A 26859-nucleotide genomic window follows, 5' to 3' on the forward strand; every position below is an offset into this window, starting at 1 on the left:
GAGAAGCATCCTGTGTTTATTTTTGGTGAAAAGAACAAAGCGTTCTCAGTGTTTGGACTCACCAGGCCTGCGGACGCTGTGTTGTGACTGGCTTGGTGCTGTGCAGCCTTGATCCTGGCCTGCAGGTGAGCCGGGGGATGGAAGTACTTGCACTTGTCTCGGCTGCAGCGGCCCTTAATGTAGTCCATGCACACAATGACGGAGTTTTCGCTGCAGTCCACCATGCCGGCCTCCAGAGGGTGAGCGTAGCGGCAGTCGCTCTCACCCCGCGTGCAGTTACCGCGCTGGAATTCTCGACAGACCTGGGAGGGCCAGCGGGGTCAACATTTACCTTTCATCATACTTGGGCCAAACATAGAAACACAACAACTGCGCGCAGGCTGCATACCTCCAGCTTGTCTGTGCGCACATGTTTTTGTGCGGAGGTGCCGTTGCCCATGGCTGCTAGGCCGGTGGGACTCCCAGGGACCAGCAGGGGAGTACTGGGCAGCAGCTCAGGCATCAAGCCCATGCCTGGGCCCATGTGGCTTAGATATGGACTGAATGCCATACTGGGACTCGTTGCCAGGGAGGGCGTCACTGGGAATGTTGTCTGAGGCAGGGAGAGAAGGGCAGAGACAAGAGAAGCAAAACAAGTTATGGCAGAGCTTTCTCTGGCATCAGGAAATGGATTTGGAGGTAACATAACCTGTACTGTGGGTTTCACTACTATGCCACTACTGCTTTCAACATTAAAAAACCTCTGCATGAATAATATATGTCCAATATAGATTTTGGACTTTGTCACTTATGATTCAGCAAATTTCACATTCCCTTTTATTAAGTTGAATAAGACAAATCTTTATTCACTGCAAAACTTCTCTGCTTCATAATCTATTGTAAGTAAAAGTTTTAACCAAAGCAGGCTGTTCTCTTGCACTGTTCATATGTATACCTATGAAAAGTAATCATGAGTCAGTAGTTAGTATATATGCCACATCATTGGAAAGGTTACAATCACATGACCAATGTGCTGACAGGAGTGAAGAAGGCAGTAATATAAAGAGTGAAAGTCTGCCTCAGGACACAGGCTGGGGTGGTGGATGGATTAAACAACAGAGGAGTGTCCCCAGGAAGACTGGTGCCTGCACCCTGTGTGAAACCAATTGAACTTAAAGTTATTTTAGAGTAAACTGTCAACATGTTTCTTTTCCTGAACCTAACCTACGTAACTTTACGTTAAGTATGTAACGTCATTTTGTGGGTTGCTAATTCATTAGATATCATACAAACTGCTGCATGTACATTTATGTAAGATATCAAACAAACCCTTGTATGAGGATGCATTGACTTAAGACAAAACAAATTATAATATATCAAAACTAATGTGACACTAATGCGTCATTTAATAAAAATTCATCTGAAATATTTACCATCATTTAAAAGCACCTGATAAGTTACGGGACAAAATGTCTTGCACCCTGATTAAGACCTTAGGATCGAAACCAATCTGTTTTAATGCAAGCAGCCATGTTTTTTGAATAAAGTTTTTTTTTTAAGATATTTTTTGGGGCATTTTAGCCTTTAATCAATAGGACAGACAAGCGTGAAAGGGGGAGAGAGAGGGGATGACATGCAGTAAAGGGCCACAGGCTGGAGTTGAACCCGGGCCGCTGCAGCAACAGCTTTGTACAGTACATGGGACGCCTGCTCTATCCACTAAGCCAACGTCGCCCCGAATAAAGGATTTTTTAACTGAATTCCAATTCATTTGTTCCTGCTCCACGCATGAGTGCCTAAAGTTCATTTTTTCTCTCCATGTACTGACCCTTTTCTTCAAGAGCACCTCCATTTTTTCTTGGGCCTCATTTGATAAAGACAGTCCTTGAGCACACCACTACCTCATTCTCCAAAGTGTGATTCTTCACCCAATTTGTTATATTTGGCAGTAATTTCTGCACATAGTTCTGACCGTAAATGGGCAGGGAGAGTTTAAATATATTTAAATAGACTTCTTTATTTCCCTTTTGATCTTTATTAAAGGTAGGACTGGTCAACAATTCTCTGTATTTTTTCAAATTGTTTTTGATCTCTTTTATTGATGATCAGTCTATTAATGATTTTAAATTAATTAAAGATTTCTTTATTCCACTGAACTCCTTGGCATATTTTTTATTTTCATTTATTGCTCATCTATTTATGTGTCTACATTTTACCATATGCTATAGCATGAGTGCAAGGCAAGCTGTTGAAACAAATTGCCCCTGGTGGGATTGATAAAATTGTCTGAATCTGAATCTGACACTGTGATATGAAACTAAATATAGTCAACACTAAAATATTGTCATAATATCAATATTGATATTTGACTTTCTCCATATCGACAAGCTCTACTCAGAGGACAGAAGATAGAAGAAATTTAACTGCAACTTGATGCCAGCTCCAACAGAGTGTCAAATATTACTCAATTATCATAAAATAACTGCCACTCTGCTGCAGGTTAAAACATCACTCACAGTATACAGAGTGCAGTTAGTGTTTTAACATTTTCAAACACAATGTATTGATTAAAGAGTCGTAGTTTTAGTGTAGGCTGCTCACTATGGGCTGCAACTGTGCTCCGGGCAGCATGAACTGCATCTGTTGAGCCAACATGGCCGCGGCAGCCTTCTGCTGGATCAGGTTGTTCCTCCCGTTAATCTCCAGCTGGGTTTTCAGGTGCGGCGGTGGATGCAGGTATTTACAGTTCTCACGGGTGCAGCGCCCCTGAGGAGGAGAGAGGAGGGAGGGAAGGTGAGTGTGAGAGCAGACAGACGGGGCAACTCTGAAAACAATGTGACGATACATCAATCAGGGGTGTGCCTTGACGTAGAAAGCTCACCTTATTGCAACAACTGAGCTGCACTGCACTCATCCAGATAATCAAGTACAATTTGTAAAACTAAACATCAAGAATCAAGCTTGTTTACGGAGCAGAGCTATGTACGGTAAAGTCTGGTGAACTAAAGCACTAATGAAGTCCCGGAAGACAGCGTACTGGATAATTCATGAGAGATGTGCAACCACTTTCTAAAAATGTTCATCATTAAAGCATGTTACACACCGGAATCCACGAGCAAAACAGAAATATAGAAATTTAACTGGCCGTCATTCAAAGGTGTTTCTCCTTTCTACAAGCTAATTGCTTTGAGTCATTAATGAGACTTTATTTTTCATTTCATAGCATTAACAAGTCATTTTTTTGCAGCAATGCGAACTGACAGGTGGAGTGTTTGAGCCAGCTTTGGATTTTTCCACAGAGGCACAGCAGACGTCAGATAAACCTCGCTGACATTACAAGAGATAAAGCTGCAGAGTGAAAACACATGCTCAACTCTCACCGTCCTGTACCAATCCGTCTGAATCCCCACCTGGTTGTTATCAGTCAACAAATAAGATACTTTACAGAGAGAGAAAAAACACCCCTAATATATGTGTATATATATTTATGCACATATATACAATAAGTAATATAATAAGTATGTGACTGTGACTGCAGCACAGACATTTGTTTTGTTCAGGGGAGAGCTAAAATAGGATTAGATGGAGAACAGAGACCTTTTTTTTTTTACTTGCATTCATTTTAAAATGTGCAAAATACTGTTAGTGATGGTGGAAGTATTCAGATCCTTTACTGACTGTAAGTAACAAGCAAAGGTATGCAAGAATTAACAGCAAAATGTACTTAAAGGGACAGTTCAACCCCAAATCAATAAAACATATTTTTCCTCTTACCTGTTGTGCATTTAATCAGTCTAGGTTGATTTGGTGTGAGTTGCAGAGTGTTGGAGATATCAGCCCTAGAGATGCCTGCCTTCTCTCCAATATAATGGAGCTAGATGGCACTCGGCTTGTGGTACTCAGAGCGGCAAAAATATTCATTTGAGAAACTCAACAGTAATGTCTCTTTCCAGAAATCATGACCTGGTTACTAGAGCTAATCCACAGACCTTGTTGTGAGCAGTTTCATGTAGGAACTATTTTCTCTCTAGTGCTAATGACATTGTGAGCTGTAGACATAAATGGTGTTCTTCTTTGCTGAGCTGGAACATTAGCTAGCTCAGGCCACATCCACCCTTATACAATCCCCCTACACATGAGCATTTTAGCATTGTTTCAGAATAATCTCCATCCATACTAACACACCTCAAAACATATATCACATGACCATTTACGTACACTGGGCATGCACTAGGGTTGAGTACTGTTCATAATTGAACCGATACGGTACCGGTACCGGTATCTGGAATTCGGTACCGTTACCAAATGGTACCTTATTTCTGTACTTTTTAACCCTATATGGGCCCTAGGTCTTTTTGGGGTATTTTTACTGCCTTTACTTTTAAGCTCATATCACAGTCATTATAAAGGCTACATACACATGCTATATCTTGTTTTTTTCAGGACAATCTGGGCTAACCAGATTTACCATCATTCCATTTCCTTCTGTGTGCCTGTATTTTATATTAATTTTTATATCCATGAAAAAAAAAATCTGTGTGCCTAAATTCTTACATTTTTACATGTATCTCACCATAGCAAGTTGGAAGAAGACATATTCTGCCATATATGAAAAGGGGGAGACTCTCTGGAATCTGGCAATATAAGAACCATGATGGTGGGACATTCTTCACAGCTGTCCAAAACATGTGGTTTGTGCCAGGCGGACATGATTGCCAGTATTTTTTCATTATTGCAAGAAATTCCATTGACTCATTCACAAGTCAAAAATGTGTTTTATCTGAAAGAAACATGCAATATTTACATCTAAGATAATAGAAAAATAGTCAACCAAGTGCAATGATGTCCTCCAAGATAATATTTGTTTTTCAGTTTCAGTTATATATTGGGGAGACATTTTGGGTATTGGTGGGGAGGCACGTGTCCCCCTCAATGTATATGGTGACTACGGCCCTGTCAGCATGCATAATTAGGCCTCAGTTGTCTGTGTGTGCAAAGGTGAAGTGCGCTAGTCTTGTCATACAAAGTTTCATAGAGTGTCAACTGGACAATATGGAGATATTTGCATCTTGAAAGCCGGACTACAAATGTAGACAGACAGGGAGAAACACACGCAAGCCTGAGACGTGGTAAGATACAATATTCCTCACTATATGAAGTGACTTGTAACAAGATCTGTATAATGGATTGTAAAGAAATTCATCAGGTTTTTATTTGGTAGACAATTGATCTCTATTTATAGCGTGATGGGATGACAGCACAATGATGTGTGGTCCTGCACTTTCATGAGATATGTGTGGCATTTCTGTGCGACCCTGCATTCGCGAGTAATCCATCCAACAGTAATGAGTGTGCAGAGCTGTATGAAAGCTCTATTATACATCATTTTATTGTAAATTTATCAATTTTTTTCGGATTACCGACAAGTGCTCGGTCTTGTTGGAAAGCTACAGTTCTGCCGTTTCCGCTGATATGCGTGGCTTCTCACTATGACGCACGGTCGCAGAGAAAATCCACGGAGAAGAACGCGTGTGAATTTGGACGCACTATGCGTCGTTCGGGCCCATAGTCTAAACTTCTCAGTTTCAACATTTTATTGAGAACATTTAGGAACACTGCTGCATGTTAACTTTTGTCGGCACATTTTTTTTGTCGCCATTGTTGCTGAGTCCGAGGTGCGAGTCATGCGCTCTTGCTCCGCCTCCACCTCAGGTACCGAAATTTGGCACCGATTAATTTTAAGTGAATCGGTACTCGGTAGTACCGACGTGAATCGGTACCAAGTACAAAAAGTACCGAGTTTCGGTACCCAACCCTAGCATGCACAGGTGTAAACATAAAGCAGATTGTCTACTCTGTGGTTTTGTTGCTTAATTATAGAAAATACTACAGAGATGGGGAAAAGTAAGACCAGAGAGCTCTCTGCTGGACTGAGGAAGAGGTGAAACTAAAGCAAATATAGTGACTTATTAGAGGGGTGCTGGCAGGACGCATTATCCATTACTGGAGGAAGCTGAGGCAATATTACTTGAGTACCCTCACGAGAAGGATGTAATCACAAAAGGTATGTAGGCCTGGCTATAATGTTTTGACTTGACAAGCTGTGACTGACTGAATCAGGAATCAAAGGAGGATATCTGTGTCATCATTTTTAAAAGGGTACGTTTCTACCCGTCCAGACCAAAATGCAACCCTGCAGTGTTCAAACTAAAATGGAATCAGCAGCATTTTTAAAGGTCTCCCTATTAGGGGTAGTGGTAGCAGGGACGGTTGGTGTAGTTCAGTGGAAAGAAAATAGTTTCTACAAAATCTGCTCACAACAAGGTCTGTGGATTACTTTGAGTAACCAGGTCATGATTTCTGGAAAGAGACACTGAGTTTTTTAAATGTACTTTTTGGCGTTTTGAGCACCACAAGCTGAGTGCCATCTAAGTCCATTATATTCAAGAGAAGGCAGACATCTCTACGGCTGATATCTCCGACACTCTGCAATTCACACCAGAACAATCTAGACTGATAAATAGCACTACAGGTAAGAGGAAAAATATATATATTTTTAATTTCAGGGTGAACTAACCCTTTATTAAAAGTAAAATTACTTGATGCAGAAAAATAGTCCCTGTCATTTTTACACACTTATATATTATATTATTAGATGAGCTCATCCTATGTTTTATATGTAAAATACTAATAAAGTAAAATATCTAATACAGTGGAATCAGGGATGATAACGATTAAGCGACAATCAATTGATCGTTTGTTAACGATTTGATTGAACATGATGAAATTTAATCATTCAAATAGAGGTCTGATTTTCACTATAAACAATGTGTAGTCTCCTATTATATCAGAAGAATGGTGTGTTTTGAAAGTACATTTCAATGACTAGCATTAGCAAAAAAATGGCCACAGTGTAACTATTTTATGACAAGGCGGCCATCTTGGGGTCTGGAAGAAGAGTGCTGCAGTGACAATGGAAAATAAAGCAGGCACAGCGAGGCATTATTAAGTTATATTCAATGTGTTGCATATTTCTAGGGCTGTACATACTTTTTATGTTTCATAGGCTATGAAATGCTATCAGAGAATATGCAGTATTTTGCTGTGAGCTTTAATTAATTGATCGTTAATGTAACCGTGTAACAATAAGGGAAGTGCTTACAATTTGCAACTCTGAGGGGAAACCTTTTATACTGATCACGTCTGTCCAAGTCAAATTGACCACTATAAGCAGATGATTATTATAACTACATGTGCTTTCTTTTTCTTTAATCCTCATGCAGATTACCATCTAACTGACATTTATATATTTATTACATGAATATACAGTCATGGGGGGCATCACATGGAGGCATTAAGTGACCTGGCATTATCAATCCACATGACAAGGACAGCTTCAACCGCAGGTGCTTTTCCCTTTCCTCATTCATTTAATGTCTCCATCAGTAGCCTTGACCGTTTCTCATTGTTTCAGTACATCACATGAGGTAGCCTGAGGAAATTTCACTGTTGCATCTCTTTGGTTCCTTTTGGGCAGTTTGTCATAAGCCTCAGTTAGATTATGTTTTACTGTCCTACCAGCCAAAGTATCAGGAGAGTTAAGTCAAAAAAAAATCTGCTGTAATTTTAAAATATTTTTCCATGTGTTGTCATGTATAAAAAGACTTAAAATTAACACTGTAAGCAGACTACTTAATTACTAAGAGCAAATTATTTATACAGCATTTGTATTGGAATGATTCTGTCCCAAGTTTTTGATCCATAAATGCAGTTTATCACTGCAGCTAGCAAAAATATTAAGTATCAAATCTGTACTTAACAACAGTATTTGAGTAAATGTACTTCCACTACTGGACGTTATATATGTAAATCCATTTTATCAAGTATAGTTGAGGAGCTAATCTCTAATCATTGGTTACTTCATGATCTTTACTCCTCACCTTCAGAAGGTCAGGACAAGGTCGGGTTAAACACAAGGTTTAAACTCAAGTGAAGGTGATTGTTATCAAGTGTTGTACTTTTCTACTGTAACAATGTGTCCCATTAAAAACAATGAATAATTACAAAAATTAAACATGCTGATCTGATGAACACAGAGAACTATTCATGACTATTCATCAACAAATACGGTATGTTGGCGGAGCAGCCATCGTCTGCTGTCGGGCCTATGTTCATAGTCAAAGCATTTCTATTTGTCTTGTATGCAAAGCTTCATTCATCACATGCAGGCTTCAACAACGACGGCAGACAGTTTGTGTGACTGGAACCAGTGTCGCGCAAAATAGATTCCCTTTATAATAAAAGTGAATGACACAGCAAGAAATAGTTATAAAAACAATATTACCAGAGGTCACATTGCTCAGTAGAATTATGAATTATAAATTAAACTGGATATTGGATAAAAGTTAAATCATGTGGCTGCAGGTGTAGTGCCTCTGATGAGGGCATAACTCCCTAAAAATTGTCAGTATCAGAGATCAATCTTGTGATCAATGCAATGTGTCTTGAAACTACGGATAAAAAACAAGATCGACTAACTTAAGTTGCTATAATTCTGTATTTTCATCAGTGGAGGCTCATCTCGATTCAGCAGACACCATTTTTGATCAGAAGCAATTCTTTGTGCTCATTTTTCTACTTGTCACTTTTGGCTTCTTGTCAAACCCTAAATCAGATTTTGAGGCACTTATCTAAAAGCAATTCATTTTGCCCCAGAACATCGTTAAAGTCGTGTCCTTCCTCCCTGCCGGAGTCAGTGGGGAAGGTGAAGATGGTGCCGCAGGAACACTGCAGGTCAACACACACACTCTGAGGAAAAAACTGCAGTCTCCATTAAACCCCTGGGCCGACAGCAGCTGTCTGGCCCTGCAGATGAGCTGTTAACCCGCTAAGCTACCTCCGCTGAGCGTCAGCCTCATGCTCTGTCATCAAACCACACCCACACAAAACCAGCTCTCATTAGGTGATCGCGAGAGTGCCGCACGGCTAAAAAACTCCGAAGACAAACTGACGTCATGGTGCAGAGACTCTGACGGTGATGGATGATGTCGCGCTGAGATGAGGGCGCAACAAAAAAGCAGCAGGAGAGCTATATAGGACAAACTGCAGTGTCTCCTATACCAGCATCCAGCAGAGATTCACAGGACCTCACACACCAGACAAAAAGCGTACAAGCAAAACATGCAGCAGCCTGAAAAATGGTCAGGACGGCACACAAGGCTTACACAAACACTCTCGCCTACACTGGAGATGTGAGCAAGCTTTGCGTCAGTGGGCTGTGTGTTTAGGGATGAGTCTGTAATGAGGAGCGAGTCCCATGAGCCCAGCAAGGCCTGCTCAAACTCACAGGGAATCAGAAGTACCTATTAATGAGTCCAATGGTGCGCTTTATGCATTGTGTGCTCCGAAAACATGGACATGGACACAAAAGCTTTTCAAGAGCTATGAAATCTGTGGTGGAGAAGGAGGCAAATAAAACGCGGCATTGAGGAGAGTAGTGGGTCAGGAATCTCCCTTTGGTTGCCATAGCAACACACTACGCAACACAGAGAAAGTCCCTGTTAGTACAGTAGTGTGTTGTTGATGCATTCAGAGAAAAGAGAGAAAGATAGAGGAGATATTAATCAATCAAACAATAAACAAACAGATCTGCAGAGTTCACAACTTAAAGCAGAAACCGAGATTTTTACTTTAACTTATTATGAAGTAAATTTTAATTGGACATATACAAAAATGACACCACTGGAATTTTGATTGGTTAAAAACATGACTCTATTCGTGATAGTGACATTACACAAGCCTTTTTTTGCTTTAACTTATCATCATGAAGTAAATGTTAATTGCACAGTGTAATGGCTGTACCATAATGACCCCATCATTGTTTAGATTGGCTCCCATAAGCCTCGTTTTCACTATGCAATTCCTTCCGCCACTGGATAAGATCTCCCGGGAAAATGAAGGCTTGATTAACAGTACAAAGGAGGTGAGTTAACCATTGCACAGCCAAAACAGGAAGAGGGGAGCGTTTGTGCTTTTTCCGTCAGCTATTGGTAGCTTGCCCCAGTTACCAAAGAGTATCAGTAAGCGTTCTCTGAGTTACTGTCCTCAGTAGATGAAATAATGGCGGTTCAACCGAAGTAACAGTATAAAAAAAGAAGGTGTCCATTGTATTTGGTAGCTTGTGCGCTCTGAAGAAAACAGAAAGCAATGCTATGATATTAATGTTTGATTTTAGAGATGGCAACATGTCAAACACTTTCAATCTGAAATATCCAAACAATAAAACAATCCAAAAAAATTATTCATCTGGTTTTAGCATGGTGCCGTAACAATGCAGTGGCAAGAAAGCAGTTGTGTTGCTACTGCAGTGAAACAGTCTCTCCAGCTCCGCTCTACTTTTAGGAGTAGATGATGACTTCTGAAAAGCAGCAGTCCTGAATGTCCTAATCTCGTCACTACTACTGGATGGATTTAGATGTATTTTCGTTGCAACATTCGTTGTCTTCAGAAGATGAATCCTCCTGATTTTGGTGAGTTTTTATCTAGCTTCACCACAAAGCTGACATTTTAGGGTTTTAGTGAAATGTCTCAATAAAAATTTGATGAGCTGCCATTAAATTTGGTACAGTCATCTACTGTACTCAGCCAATGACTCATAATCACTTTGGTGATCCCCTAACCTTTTGAAGAGCCTCACAGAGATTCTAGCAACTCTTACGGGCTGTTCACACCAAGAACGATTACTATAACAATGACAATGTGAGGATTCACACTGATGAACGACTGAACCCCAGTGACGAGTCCCTTCCCTGTTAAACGCAATGCTTGGTAAATTAAGATGGATTTTAATTGTCTGTCAGTGTTTCTGTCATTAATTAAATCCCTCTGAAAGTGATCCCAATGATATCATCTGCCAGTGTCAGTGTGAACTCTGCCATCCACTTGAGATAGAATGATTTTTTTATTCTTGGTGTGGGCGGCCATTGGGTCTTGTTCGTATAAAAAAACAAATATTGTGGTTTAATGCAAAGATTTCCTGTTTTTCTTTGTCTTAGGGCCCAACAGCAAGCCGACGGTTGGCCGTCAGCCACTGTCATGCCGTAGGTGAGTATCTATCGCCTTAGTATTTGCGATATGTCCCACACCGTTGGTGCCACTAGGCCCTTGTCTGCCTTTTTTGAGCCTGGCAGAGCCCGTCAATGAGGAAAACAAACAAATGGCGAAACAGGTGAGTTACTCAGCACCCCTGGCAAGATTATTTTTTTAGCTACTGAGTTCTTCATTGTTCAGTAGCGCACAGTAAATATAATTTGTTCTTTCAACATCTGGTTATGTTGCTAATGTGCTAAGTGGCTAACTAGTGTCATGAATTCATGCTGTCGGTCTTCTGGTTTCCCATTTTGAATGATAAATACAGACTACCACTGTCTGCTGGTGTGGAGACTTATTTCCACTCATGCAGGTGCCCAACATATGTGCTAGCTGGCCGTTAGCTGTAGTCCTGTCAAAGTGTTCGGGTGCAACTTTTTGGCCGAGACACAGATGATGCAACAGTCGGCCTTCATCGCCACTACTTCTTTGATGTCAGTTTGGTGTTTTTGAGCCTTCATGTGATAGTAATCTGAGCATCTTTGGGTCTGTTGTTTGACAAAAGCAGCTTTTTAAAGTCACTGTCTTTGTCTCTAAGTACTTGTGTTGCGCATTATTCTCTATTTTCTGTGTTAATCTATTAATCGACAAAGTATTTTACAGATTAATCAATGATGAAAATAAGTGTTAGTTGCAGCTCTACCATGATGTCATCCAAAAGTGACACTGCTGTTGAATCTACTGTACGTGGGGCAGATGTGATGTCCACACTAATCATTTGAAATGACAACAGCACTCCAGTTAACAAGGTAAAAAGAACTAGGTGGTGATCACCCCCCCCCCCCCCCCCCCCCACACACACACGTACACACACACCTCCTCCCCTCCCTCCCTCCCCTGGAGCAGGTTTAGACGGAGCTAATGGAGGAGCAACAGCGATCGCTGCTCGGACCAGGCCGGAGATGCCAGATATGGGAGGGACGGTGAGGAGGGAGGCCATTAGCAGATAAATCCATAAAATTAACAAAGAAGGGAGGGGTGGGCGGAGAGCGGGAGGAAGGAGTGATGCTCTAGAGCAGCTCGAACGTGGTGCTTCTTTGTTTTTTCCAGTCAGTCGACCAAAAACAACGGCTGCCAGCTGAGAATAATCCTGAACAACAATGGGGACTGAAACGCTGCTGTAAAGAGGTAGTTGTTGACATACTGCACTGGTATTAAAGCCCCACTGCAGCTCCTGATAAAGAAAGCCGCTTTGACCTTCAACTGTCATCAACTTCAGTTCTTTCTCTAACGACATGACCCCAGGGCTTCAAACAACCGAACATGGCCTTTAATGCTTGTTCACTGCCTTTGGTACAAAGCTGCTCGTCCCTTTCTCCCATTGATGCAACCAGTACAGAGCCAGGCTGTTGCTCTGTGCTAAAAACAGCCGTGCCACTCAGGAAGATCAAACTATCCAATGGGTATGCACTCCTGTGCTGTTGCTAGGCCCCCCTCTCTGATTCTCTCCCTCTCTCTCCCTCTCCATCTCCCTCCTGCTCTAGAGGACATAACACAGAAAAATGGCTGAATAATAAATTCTAACTCAATAAACGAGGAGACAGCAGCTGCACTCAGACAGAAAGCTCCTTGTCTGGGTCTCACTTTTTTCTCTGCATGAAAGCTGGTCGAGCAAAAACACACACGCCGTCGACAACAGCAGCAGCCTATTCTCGATTTTAGCGCAATCGGCCATCGATAGACGGAGCTCTTTTGAAATACAGTGAAGCATCGTCACTTCTCAGACTATTAGTTTTTTTTCCGCTGTGTATGAGTGGAGCTAGTGTTGTGGTTCTGTGGAGGAGACGAGAGTCAGGAGAGCAGCTGAAGTGATGTTGAAGCAGCACCATCGACAAGCCCGCATCACTGATGGACAGACAGACTGTCGGCAATGTGGCTGTACGGGAAATTTCCATCACGCCCGGGCAAAATGGAAACAATAAATATCTTGATAACCAGAAGACAGACTCTGACAGTGTTATACGTATGTATATGTGTTTATTTTTAGAGAACTTGCCTATTTAAAATTAGGGTTGGGCAATATGACAATAAAATCCTGAATTCTGATTGGCTTGAAGGTGTGAATTAACTTTTAATCACCTGACATGATAACTGGACATCTGTGACGCAGGATTTTTATTAGAAGCAACAATGAGGTTAAGAGAAAGAGCTTGGAGCTGGGGTTATTTGTGTAACTAATTGAGAAAAAGCTAAAAAGCTGCACAGTAAGAATCACTTAAATTTAGTTTAGTTGGATATTTTTGAGTCTGAAGGTCCACATTAGGAGGAAAGTGAGAACTTCTGAAATAACATTAGCTATTCTACATTCATGACAGTCATGGAACATGTAACTTGTCGGGTGTTATTCCTTACATATACCATGAGACAAAATTTGTCCACCACCAGAGACCTTTCAATACCATTTATACTGTGGTAACTATTCCTTTAATATATCTGAATGTATTACATCATTGCAGACAATGTCGCAAATCAATGAGTAAAACTGCTTAAAGGCTGCACTCCCCCTCTCCTCCCCTTTTCTCTCCCCCTTCTCTGTCTGTCTCTCAAAAATACGCTGTGTACTAAAGGCAAAAATAACCTTTAAAGGTGGAGTCGGCCATTCTGGAGAAAGACTGTTGATATTTGAACTCAACACCTAAACAAATACACCCCTCCAGTCATTTACAGCATTTACGGTCCCTCTCGCTCCCACTGGCATTCTCTTTATACAGCCATATCCATGGCCTTTACCCTGTTGTGTGCATCAACGCCCTCTGTTGCTGACCGGCTGGATTAGCTTTGTGTAGCTCAGTTCCAGCCACTTTCTTTTTTTCCACATTTGTATTCTTTCAACACCAAAATTATTGCGTATATTCAGGTTTTAAACGCAAGAAAACCCGTAAAAGTAGGCGATAGGCTGCTTTCCCATTGCCAGTAGATAGACAAGTATGCCTTCTATTTTTTTTTCTGGTGTGTCACATTCAACGTCACGGACAGGTTAGTTACCAGATGAAATGGACGCCAGTGAAAATGTTACGGTGGTTACATCTTTTTCATTTTTCTTGCTTATTCAGTCTCTCTTAAACTCCGTGCCAACTAATTCTGATCAATGCTTGAGGCTGCCTGGACAGAGATGGACGATATTTTGTGGCAGTGTGTAGGGTTGCACTGAGTAGTGTCGTCAAATGGGCCAAAATTAATGCATTTACCTAGGTGGCGTATTTCCATCACTGCCGATCTGGGCCGATCAGAGCTGGAGCCGATAAATACCTGTGACTACTGCAGAGTCATTTGTACCTGGAATGAATGGCAATCATTTTCTTTTCCATGGGTGTCTGCGGGTTTTTGTCCAGTGGGAAAGGAGCTTTGCGGAGCCAGGGCTGTGTATAAATGGACAGCTAGTGGACTATGAGTAGATATTCCCATATTTTAACAAAGTGTATTGGATTATAATCCGTTACTGCACCTTTAGAGGAAAATAAGTACCAAAACAAGTCACATGTAGATATTTCAGCATTAGTCTTAAATGTTCTGTATCATAATATACTGCTATCACAAAATAAGACTTAATCCATATCCATATCCATATCCTGAGTTAAAATCACTTAAGACTGCATGATGACAGTCAAGTTCATTAAAATATCATTTGCTGAGTGACTTTCTAAATTGTTAATAAAGACAACAAACTTGTTCATCATATTTCACAATATCAAAAACCACAGAATTATTGATAAAATAAGGGAAATTCTGACAAAAAAGCTTTAAAAATCTAAGTGTGGGTTAAAAGGGTGGATCAGCTGACCAACTGACATAGTTTGCAGCGTTTCCAGGAAATTGTTTAGCTGAGGTGGTGAGCCACCCGCATCCTGACGCATCTTCTCTCTCAGACAATTGAGTTTGTAGATGACACCCTTAACGATAGTCACACTCATTAAATATATTTATGGCAGAGATGGACCACTTCTGAAACACTCTGCTATAAACCACAACAGGAAACCCTGGTCTGTGTGTATCTGTGTGTGTTGTGTGTCAACATGGCCAAAAGCATCAGCTAACCTGACACGGATCACAATGCGTGTGTCTAAACAAACAAGACGTGCAATGTCAGTTGCGCTGTTACCTTGAGCGAGTCAAAGCAGGCGATGACTCGGCCATTCTCCACATGGCAGCTCCGGGAGGGGTGAGCAAACTTGCACTCGGCATCAGACCGCGAGCAGGTGCCTCTCTGAAACTCACGACACACTTCCAGGGTCAGCCATTTGGTGTCCCGTCCCATGGTCATGCTGACAGCCATCAGAGTCGCTCACAAGCACTGAGCGGTGGCGAGGGCAGATGGACGGAAAACTGTCCGGTGAGAGCAAGGGTGACTAATAGTGATGCAAGAAAAAAAAAATCCCCAGTGAAACAGAAACAGAAGCAAAAATATTTTCAGTTTTTCCTAATAGGCAGCAGGTCCTTTTGGTTGGTGTATTTTTGGGGTTGTTTATTAGTTCTTCCTGGGAAAAGTGGCAGCTGAAGTTTGAGATAGAGGGAGTAGACTGTGAGCAGAGGCCAGCTCTGTCTCGCAGCGAAAAAAAAAAAAGAAAAAACAGAAGCTACTCTGAGGACATCACTCTGGCATGTGTCACTGAGAGTCTGTGCCTTCACCTGAATCGTCTGACGCCCACCATAAGTCACGGTTACATTCACGTCAACATGGCCGAGGCTGGGGCAGTCGCTGTAGTTGTGTTTGAACGGCCTGAGAGAGAAGATTTCAAAACCTTATAGGAATGGCGTCCTTGCAGTGATGAGATGAGGTGGAGGCTCAGCTCAGTATGTGGGGACTGCAGCTCAGCAACGTGGGATGGATGACTCTGTGGCTGTCAGGATAAAATATAGCCTCCATTCAAGGCCAGACACACATTGAGCCCCGTCCTGCTCTCATCCAGCAGCTAAACAGCAGCAGACAACCCCTCGCAGTAGGCACTTTGGAGTTCCACTTCCTCCTCTTATTTCAGTCTCTTTCTCATCCCTCCTTCGCCGTCATCTATTCTTCTGTTGTCATCCTCCTCACTGACCTCTCTTCTGCATGTCCTTGCTTGCTGTCTCGCTGTGGACGAAAAAAAAAACAGAACGTTAATTCAAAGCGTTGACAAAAATACAGCAGCCTGTTGAAGGAGAAAAATGCTGTTAATGTGGAGCTACAACCTCGTGCGGAGCTTGTTTAAACGGAGGGCGATGAGGACCACGAGGCAGGAGGGTGGAAGGGAGAGAGCCAAAGAGAATAAAGCGAGGACAAACAAATAGGGGAGCAGAGCAGGGAGGGAGGGAAGCAGCAATGAACAGGAAAGGGCAAGCTATGTCTTGATTAAGTGATACAAGAGAGAGAGAGAGAAAAAGGGAGAGGGGATGGAGGGAGATTGCAGGCAGGACAGAGACGTCACTTCAGCTCCCCTGAGCTGCATGGAGCAGAAAGTAATTGACTAACTTGACATGAATCATGCTGCAATATACTGTGAAAAGCCGTGTCCTTGAAGTCGCACCGGCTGGCACGTGTGTGGTCGACACTGATGATTCCCAGACAGTTATTAATGTGAAGGGAAGAAGTAGGAAAAAGGAGAGACAGGGCAGAAAGAGAGGGAGAGAGGGAGGGTAGTGCTTCACAACTGCAGCTGCTGTGCTCAATGCAAGGCTCCAGCCAATCAGACAGACTTTTGCAGCCACGCAGAGCACACAGGCTACCAATGACAGGGCGGTTTCCACAGCAGCTCCTCCCTTCACAGAGCCCGTCCTTGTTCCTCCCAGGATTTTTTCACAGTCATGGCTGAGCCACATGCTAATATTCAAACTGTACAACAACTCTGACTCCACACAGCTTCTCAGGAGGTCATGTCTAATTCAGACAGTGGACTACACTGCAGTGTGATACAAGGAGGGAGGATGCATGCAGCCTGCTGTGCAGGGAGCAGAGCGACGTGTCTGGACACTAACTGAATACAGATAACAATCAGTAAGGTGGCTCAATAAAGATACACTCAGAGGAGAAACTACAATTTAGGCAAAGTCCAACCTGGATTTTAGAGTTGCTTAAAACTGAGGAGAAAGGAAGACTGTCCTGTACGAGACACAGGAGTAAATTAATGCACAAAGTCAATAAACAATGGGCGAGATGCAGGAGAGGAGGAGTACAAAAAATAGGAGGAGGAGAGGGGGGCTGGAGCAGATATTATCAGTCCCTGCGTCTGATGGCGGCAGACACAGACGGAGGAACCGACGGGGGGGAGAGTGTGAGGGAACGAAGAGTGTGTGTGTGTGTGTGTGTGTGTGTGTGTGTGTGTGCATGCAGATAGACAGCCCAGAAGGAGAACACCGCAGTGGAGAGGGAGAAGGAGGGATATAAGGGGGAGGTGGGAGCTGAATTGATACACCCACCTTCAAACACAAGAACAAAGGCACATCCCAGCCCAAAAAAAGAGACAGACGGGAATGAGAGATGAGCAGGTACAGCAACTGCTTTGCTTGCTTAACCATTATGCTTGTCTGTGCCTCCTCCTCCTCCCAGCCTACTTACAGATCGATAGAAACTTTTCTCAGGGGGACAAAACAAGCACTCCTCCTGCAGCTTTGCCTGTCCTGCATTCAGGTCCACATCAGTGTCAAGCGCCCTTGCTTACGCACACCCTGACGACGCAGCTCAGCAATATGCAACCCGCATCGTCAAAATGCTCCTCAGCAACACTCCTCATTTCCTCGCCTCACTCTCGCCACACCAGACACCAAATGGCGCACAGTTGCCATTACGACCATTCTTGGAAAGCTACGCAGCAACACTGGCTGTCCTCCAGTGCCAGACTAGTTTATACAGCACCCTGTACCTTTGCATATACACAGTAATGACCTTTCACTTGCTGATATACGCTGCTTGTGGGTCTCTTTCCAGGAGGAAAATTTCACCAACTGTTTAACCAAGCCTTTCCTTGTTAGCTTTACCTTTGGCCTCTACCAAGGCCTTTATGGCTACTGGAAGACAATAGAGGCAGATAAAAAAAGAGAAATCATGCCAAATCATGCATAATGTGTGTGTTGGTGAAGTGTGACATGCTCACTTGGGGGTTGTGTTTGTTAACAACATGTTTGTGAACAGCCAGAACGACCCGCGAGAGCTATTAATAAGATAATAGATCTGACATTCAAGAAAAATAGTGAGTACGTTTTATGAGTTAGTGGGTGTAACCTCGACTATCACACAAACAAAACGCCGTCTGCAGCTGTGCTAGCAGCTCTGTGAGGCTGTACTTATGCAGCATTAGGGCTTTAGGCTAACTACTAATGTCCGCATGCTAACATGCTGATAATTAGCTGGTATGTTGTTCACCATGATCAGCATCTTAGTTAAAGTGTTAGCATGCTAGCATTTAATAATTAGCACTAAACACAAGAAATAGGCATGGGTACTCAGGTACTCAATTTGCACGTCAGTTTTAGAGTAATAACATTCGTTAAACATATACATATACATATACATAAATTGACCCTGTATATTAAGTTAAGTTTATATTTCTTCGGATGGGTTGCAGTGATGTAACTGTTATCTGCACAGATCCATAAAGCAAAAATGACAGATCTACACAGCTGCAAATAACATTCAGTGTTTTCAGTCAGACATCATCTAATGTTACAGGCAAAATGGTGACCAAGCATAAGAGGGGTGTTTGCAAGCATTTCAGCAAAATAAACAAAATGAATGTTTTGTGCAAGCTATGTTAGGTTAAATTCATGGCTAATCTCTTCAGTCTGTGCAGCACAGAAAGGTATGCTAACCCTAACCTCATCCATTCACTTGGGTGTTCCTATTCTTATGTTTATTTTTTAATTTTTGGCAAGTACTCTGTAATAATTTATTGCGAGTACTTGAATAGGAATTTATCACTTAAAATGGCCATCCTGACTAAACACAAAGTAAAGCTGGGGCTGATGGGGCTGTCATTGGTTTGTGCAGGTATTTGGTCATTAATCAAAGTATTGGACAAATGATAATGACTCTTGAGGAAATCTCAGTGTATCACCAAAGATATACAATTCAATGTTGGGGATATATGGGTGTGTCTATCAAATTTAATGACAGTCTAACCAATATAAGGTATTTGACTAAAAATCCAAAATGTCCACCTCATGTTAGCACTGCAGGAAAAGTCAGGTGTTCACCAAAGTCGTTAGGATTCAATATCTAATAACCACTAATGTAAAAAAAAAAAACTGTGTGTCAATCCATCAACTGAATGTGTCACAGGATAAGTGAAAGTTTGTCAAAGTCACTCTGACTCACCATTAATGTTTGTTAAAAAATGAATGGCAATTCATTCAACAGTTGTTGAGATACTTAAGTCTAGACTTAAGTGAACTGACAGACCAATACATCCACCTTTTGCAACGACACACCTCTAGCATGGGTAAAAAGAAGTCACCCCACTAACAGATTGATTGACTCCACTGTACTTATCTGCACATCAGTCAATGAATAATTTACCAACAACAGCTGGCTCGTACAACCACCAAATATCCCTGCTTTTGTTGCCACAAACACAGCTTGAAACATCCTGAAGTATCATTAAAAAATACCAGATTTTGTCACCACAAACATGGCTGGAAATCTCCCAACATGGCATTAAAAACACCTGCTTTTGTCCCCACAAACACAAACAGAAATTTCCTGACGTGTCGTCTAAAAAAAAAAAACCCACCGGGAATGTCCCAGCATGTCATTAAAAATGCCTGCTTCTGTCGCCAGAAACATGGCTGAAAAGGTCCTAACATGTCATTAATAATATCTGCTTTTTTATTTGTTGGTCTCAAACAGTGGTCTACTACTTGGCAGCCTGCTTGGAAGCTGTCTAATGTCCTGGTGTATTGTTAAAAGTACCTGATTTTATCGCCAAAAAATACAGTTGGAAATTTCCTGAGGTCTTGTTAAAAAAAAAACCCGTGTTCTGTCACCACAAACACTGCTGGGAATGTCCCTACATCTTGTAAAAATACCCACTTTATTGTTTGTTGGTCTTGAACGATAGCCTACTACTTGTCAGCCTGTTTGGCACCTGTCTCACTTTCCAATGCATTGTTAAGAATACTCGCTTTTGTCGCCACAAACACAGCTGGAAACAGGCTTGCACTTGCCGGGCCAGAGGGAAATTGCCAAGGCCAAATTTTGTTCCCAGACTGATCCTGGCTGGAAATGTCCCGATGTATCATTAAAAACACTGTCTTTTTTCTGCCACAGACACGGCTGGAAATGTCCCGACGTCTTGTTAAAAATACCCACTTGTGTTGTTTGTTGGTCTCAAACAGTGGTCTACTTCTTGGCAGCCGTCTTGCATAGGTCTCACACCATCTGCCCCCGATGAGAAACTCAGCTCATAAACATGTAATCTGAACTACATTGATATGATATATATGAAACATATAAGATAACATATCCATGGTTTCCAGAAAAATACAGTACCAACATTGATTCTGGCGACTGGGCTGGCTGTCTTTACAAAGATGTAGAAGTTAATCAGCAGTCTTTTTTAAGAGATAACACTCTTAGAAATACAGATCCTTCAGTTTGGAAAGAAACACACTGACTGCCAAGATGCAATATTGCACAACACAGTACTGTTCCTACCACGGCAGAGATAAATCATGAGGAGGCCAAAAAATACACAAGAACAACAAACGACCAAGGAGCAAATAGTTAAGAGGCAGCTGAAGCGAAAAGATACAGGTGAGAAGTAATCTTATAGCTAAACACTGATAAAGAGCTCAGTTAAAGAGAGGATTGATGCTGCATGCTGGAGGCTGAATTATCGTGCAGTTTCAGCCCACACACCATAACTGTCTCAGTGTTGTCCCTACAACATTGATGAATGGGTTAAAGCTCTTAAATAAAAACAAACAGCATGACAATAGCCTTTATCTATATGTAAATAGACTAAAATGTGCCATTTATTCTCGAGTGCAACTAATGATTGTTTTTTTTATCGACTTAAATGCATTTTATTTTTTTGATTAACCGTGTCAAGAAATAGTAAAAAAAAATAACATAACATTTTTTCAGTGCCGATGGAAACATCTTTAAATATATTTTATATCATATATGACAAAGAAATGCAGCAAACCTCACATTTGAGAAGCTGAAACTGTTCTCAAAATAGCTGCAGATTAATTTTCTGTCAATCAACGAATCTATAAATAGACTGGTAGTTTCAGCTCTGATAAACACATGATCTAAACATTTAAAACATAATTAAATTAAAACTATTAATTTTGTTGTAAGACAACTGTGATAAAGAGTGTACATTTTGTACCGAATCACTCTTGGCCTACTGAACTTGTTCGACCTTTACAATGCAGCATAAACAGTCATTTGCAGAGATGCGGCACGGAGAATAAATATAGAGCGCCCCAGTTATAACAGTCATTATGCTGCTGCCGGTCCTCCAGGTGTCTGCAGTGAGACAAGGGGCTCCAGCAGTCAGTAGGTGGGGGTCAGCATGTAGGTGGGAAGCGACGGGGGAAAGTATAAGGAGGGCAGATGGGGGTGGCTGCCGTTGACTCCGGCGCACTGCGTCCATCATCAAACACAGTGCACCAAAGGGCTACCGGCAGTGTAACCTTCACTGGAGCTCTGACGTCTGCATTATGGCTGGTGTGTAGGCTGGGTGCCACCTCAGACAGACAGCGCTGCACCTTATCTGCTCACGCTAATAGATAGCCTTATATCAATAACACTGTAAAGTGTTAGGCATACATTCAGTGAGAGATAGGGCGACATATTAACACTTATTAACACCTTTTAATTCTCCTCTTAATTACTTTGCTTTGCTCTTTTCTTTTGCACAATCATGGTACAGGCAGGAGGATATTTTAAGTGTCTGTCACTTTAATTGCTTGCCAAGAGAAATTTTAACATTGCTCCACTGTTTCCTCTAAATTAAGAGTATCGGGTAAATGTGATAAATGTATTATGTCTTCCTTAGACTCCTAAGGTTTTAACTTTTTTCCCTCCATTAAAGGGTATTTTTGGGGGGATTTTTCCTTCTCCACTGTGAGGGTCCATGGACAAAGGGATGTAAAGTCCTCTGAGGCAAATTGTAATTTGTGATATTGGGCTTCATAAATAAAATTAAATTGAATTAATACAGTAGGCTGACTGAGAGAACAAAATAATCATAAAATACTGTCAAAATACAGTAACTGCTTGTAAAGAAGTTGACACGACTCAAAACTAGAGAAGAATGAGGTTGAAATTTTTGATAAAAGTTGAACACTTAATGTAGTTCGAGTGTACATTTAAAGCGAAACATCTGTGTCTTTCAACCTGGACCCTATTTTCCCATGTTTTTGTGTCTACGTGACTAATGGTGAACAATTTTTGAAAGCGGTCCAGCATTAAGAGAGAATGCTGCAGCCGCAGCAGCAAAAAGAGCTGCAATGTAATCACTACGGTCAAATCTGCTCTGTCAGTCTGCATCCATGAAGTGCTTGTTTTTGCCACTTACAGGCTCAGATTGTTATTTTAGTGTCTGACAACATTACAGGAAAAACCCTACAGAGAAATTAAACTTTGTCCCTTACCTTTTGCTGGTCTGTGTGTTATTGTGACAAAGTCTCACTCAAGTGAGACGTGACTTATTGCGGGGAAAACAACAGTGAAAATGTTACTGAGAGTTGAGACAAGAGACAAGAGTGCTGGGAAGAGTTTGTTGTGTTGGAGTACAGAAAGCATAGCTTAGTGTTAGCTAAAAAAAAATCAGTGTCATGGCTGAGTATTTAACTAACTCCATGAGATTTCAGAACAAGAGTGAGACTTGGTTACACACAATAACACTTGTTATTGTTGCCTACATTGAAATGGGACAGACCCTCTTCCAGGACATGTACTTCTGAACACACACATACACACTCACACTGATATATATCACACTGATATATGCAGACATTTACACACCCTAGAGGTTACTGCTTTTTATTGTAGAGATCCTTTCCATAATGTTCTTCGACATTTATAATAACAATCTGAGCCTGTCAGTAGCAAAAACAAGCTCTTCTAATGGACGTAAATTGACGGCACACAGTTGCCGTAGGGATTACACTGCAGCCTGTTTCGCTGCTGCTGGCTGCAGCGTTCTCTCTTAATTTTAGACAAATTTCAAAAATTGTCACCATGAGTCACTTAAACAAAAAGATATTGGGAAATAACAATCTGGTTCAAACATACTGACGTTTCCCTTTAAGTGTGAGCACTGGTTGAGCTATCAAATGAAGTGAAAGTGCTGAGAAGAGTTTAAGATTCAAATGAACTTGAGAGGAGTTCAACAGTCATGTAGAAATTTAGGATTGCTGATTCACTGTGAATTGCTCGATTAAAAGCATTTGATATATGTGAAAAATAAGAATGTAATGTGTCTTTAGCTAAATTCGAAATGGCTGAGACACTAACCGGAATGAAAGTCAGAACTAAAGGGCTGAATGCAGTTGAAGCAAACAGCAGGTTGACAGAGACAAAAGAATTAGACCAAGACCTTGAATATGCTGAATTTTTTAAAGGAAAAAAAGGGCATTGGCTAAACATGTAAAATGGGAACAAAAGCATTTTAAGGCTGATACAGCAAGTTGACAGAGAAATAAAAACATCACATAGTTTAGTGCAGTAAGTATTTTAGTATACACATGCTGGGGGAAAAAAATTGGCCCATATCTGTGTGTCAGTTTAGTTTCACACGAGAATCTGTGAATTTCCTGTGGGAGGTTTTTTGTTTGTTTTTTTTTAATAATCGGGAGTTTCCCCATTCCCAAAGGTTTGGTAAATTCTTTTTTTAGAGGCACAGGTAGTTGTGCAATGAACAAACTCTGATCCCCCAGTATGATTGTTACAGTTCACTTGACAATCAAGTCTTTTGAGAGCAACGACAAGGACAAGTGCAAAACAGGATCTCGTCAGTGACAAGGTGATTGATTAAAAAGCAGGTGGAAGATCCATAAATGACAATGAGAGTGAAAGCTAGCAGCCTGGAGGGAGGGTGCAAAGTAATTAGGTTAAGTATCAGTAATCCTTTCAGCTTGTTAAAGCACCACAGTTCCCATTCAGGCAAACATATGACAAGCCTATCCCATCATACAGGACAACACAGCCTGCACAAAACACGAACTACTTGCAGCTTAACTTGCCTGTTGCACTTTTAAAAAGTTTTAATCTAGAAAACAGGATAGAGAATAAAGTGTAAACCCTGGAGCTTTCATGTTACCCTGCTGGTTTTGGTGCTGAGAGTTTCACATCCCTGTAGTGAGATCATGAAAGTTAACTGTGTGGAAAAACTGTAGATGTTATAGCTATCATCAGCATAACGTCTCTGATTTGTTATTGGTTGGCGAATGGTTTTATTTGCACCATAAAAGATGGAGCTTCCCAGGCAGTTAATGTGTCTGTGTGACAGGGGAAATGAAAATAGGTTATGTGGGAAATGTGGCTGCATGCCCATGTGTATCTGTCAGTTTATCAGTGTTTATATTAAGTAAAGAAAAACTAGCTAGACTGGTGCAGAGTCCACAGCCTGGAGGGAGCGTGAACTTGTCTTGACTGGCTGTATTGTATAATGAGCCAAGATGATGGTGATACGCCTATTGGAAGTGCGTACAGTATTATATGTACTGTAGGCAAGTAGTGACAACACAGTATGCTACGGTGGCTTGAATGTCTGACCCCTAAGGGTAAACAAGGACAGGGAGTCAACCTCTCTGTGCTGCGTGCATGCATGGAGGCTGGATGCAGAATCCTGCAGACACACAGCTAGATAGATAACCAGGAACTGCAGGTGCTCTTCACTCCTGCCAACTGTAATTGAATTAAATATAATAATACAGTGAACAGAGACTCAGAAAGTAATTTCACATTGATTTTTTTGCCTTTCACTCTGGCATGACAACTTGCACTTGAAACACTGTGACTGTTAATACACCCAATAAAATCCCTGCATGCTGCATTCAACCAAACCCTCGTGCAGATTCTGCACTCAAACATGACAGGCATTGTTATAATCTACACAGAGCATAGCCCTCAGCAGACCTACAACAAGCATGTCAAATGGAGATGTTATTACTGTAGTGCCTATGTGTAACACCGCAATTACGCCCGTAATTAACAATGACAAAGGGCTCTGAGCTTCCACGCAACAGGCAGAGTGACAGAGGCGTTTTTAATGACTGCAGCATGGATTAAACATAAAACTAAACAGCATTATATTATTACTGCGCCAGACGTGCTCAGCTTCTTACCTGTGTGTAGTCCAGACGGATTCAGATGTCCTCTCCTCCTCAATTAACGTCGGTTAAAATGTTTATCTGATGGTTATTTTCCACACAGACGCTGATATACAATCAGTACAGGCTGTAAGTGAAAGCAGAGGAAGAAATAAAAGCGCGTTGTCGCTAGCTGGGAATAATAAAACCGAAGCAAGTAAAAAAAACGTGTTACGGCCGCGGAGTGAGGGAAAGAAAGAAGCGGTGGCTGCTGGCAGCTGAAATGTTTGCTGCAACTAAATTTGCTCGGCTGCAACAGTGACTGAACACACAGCAGAATAACACATTTGAAAAAAAAATCAGAGGGAGGGCAGAAATGGAGAGGGAGGAGTTGGGAGTGTGTGCTTTCGTTTATAAGATAACGTAATTAGCATGGGGGAGAATCAAAGTCACGACGAAAGCAGGTTATCAAGGTAGGCTGCCATAAACACTGCGCAGGTGGGAATGGCTAATTCGACAGGTATGTGTGTGTTTAAGATTACACTCATAAAAGGCGGGTGAAAGACTTCCCAGGTAACGACATGACACATGACAGTTACAATGGTATGTGGCCCTGCAAACCTGGGCAAATTAATTAGCCAAAAAACACACCCATATAGCCCGACAGCGTTATTTTATTGGCATCATTTAAAGGCTAACTGCATTAGCATATATTTAGCAGTTGGGCTAATATAGCAACATCAACGGTCAAAATTTAAACATAATGGTCGAAAATTATAAACGGCCATTTAAAAACAATTAAAAGCAGTAAAATATTAATTACATTTAATTTTTAAAGTGTTAATTTATTGCGTATAACATTAGTAAAGTTACATTATATTGTTTACCTTGTACATTTAGGTGATATGCCAAAATATGTAAGTAAGCTTGCAGAGCCGTTTTCTTGGACCTGATGCTAGCAACAATGCTAGCAACAGCATGTGCCTAATGGTTTTCACAATGAAACCTGGACCAGGGGTATCATACTCATTTAAGATTTTACAATTAACATTTAACTCTATGTGTTAATTTATTAATTATTAATTATTATATAACATTACGAACGTTACATTATGTGTTTGGCTTGTACATTTAGGGGATACCCAAAATTCGGTGGTTTTCACAATAAAACCCAGAACACCCACCGAGACACACACACACACACACACACACACACACATCACCTTAGCCACAACTGGATTGGACTGTGGAATGGGCAATTTTAATTAAATTTTACATTTCTATTTATGCACTTATTTAAACTTATTTTATTCTGTCTATTTTAATATCACTGTATTATCGTTAATGAAGGGAAGTGTGGTTGTTGTTTTTTATGAGCCAATCTGCTACTCACTTTTACTACATGTGCATTTTTTTTTCATAATTTTCCCCTAAAGTGGAGGCCATTAAGGAAGCAGGTAAAGTCATCTCCTGCTTTATAAACCATTTACAATCTGA

General features: G+C 41.3%; 1 protein-coding gene across 4 annotated transcripts in view; it reads right to left on the bottom strand.

The window, feature by feature from the left end:
* The window catches only part of mbnl3 (muscleblind-like splicing regulator 3), a 40593-nt gene extending 14697 nt beyond the window's left edge, over positions 1 to 25896 (bottom strand). Inside the window, exons 1-5 of one of the 4 annotated variants that reach the window (XM_049585057.1) lie at positions 25399 to 25896; positions 15227 to 16195; positions 2581 to 2745; positions 389 to 592; positions 63 to 302 (exon numbers count right to left, since the gene is read on the bottom strand). In XM_049585057.1, the coding sequence (XP_049441014.1) occupies positions 63 to 302; positions 389 to 592; positions 2581 to 2745; positions 15227 to 15400 (783 nt within the window). In that variant the 5' untranslated portion in view covers positions 15401 to 16195; positions 25399 to 25896. Of the gene's footprint in view, positions 1 to 62; positions 303 to 388; positions 593 to 2580; positions 2746 to 15226; positions 16196 to 16293; positions 16544 to 16573; positions 16706 to 25398 lie in introns of those variants that run through there. The other 3 variants (XM_049585059.1, XM_049585058.1, XM_049585060.1) reach the window with 3 other exon arrangements.
* Between the last annotated feature and the right edge of the window lie 963 nt (positions 25897 to 26859).

This window comes from Epinephelus fuscoguttatus, linkage group LG9, assembly GCF_011397635.1.
Source record: "Epinephelus fuscoguttatus linkage group LG9, E.fuscoguttatus.final_Chr_v1".
Taxonomy (NCBI): Eukaryota; Metazoa; Chordata; class Actinopteri; order Perciformes; family Serranidae; genus Epinephelus; species Epinephelus fuscoguttatus.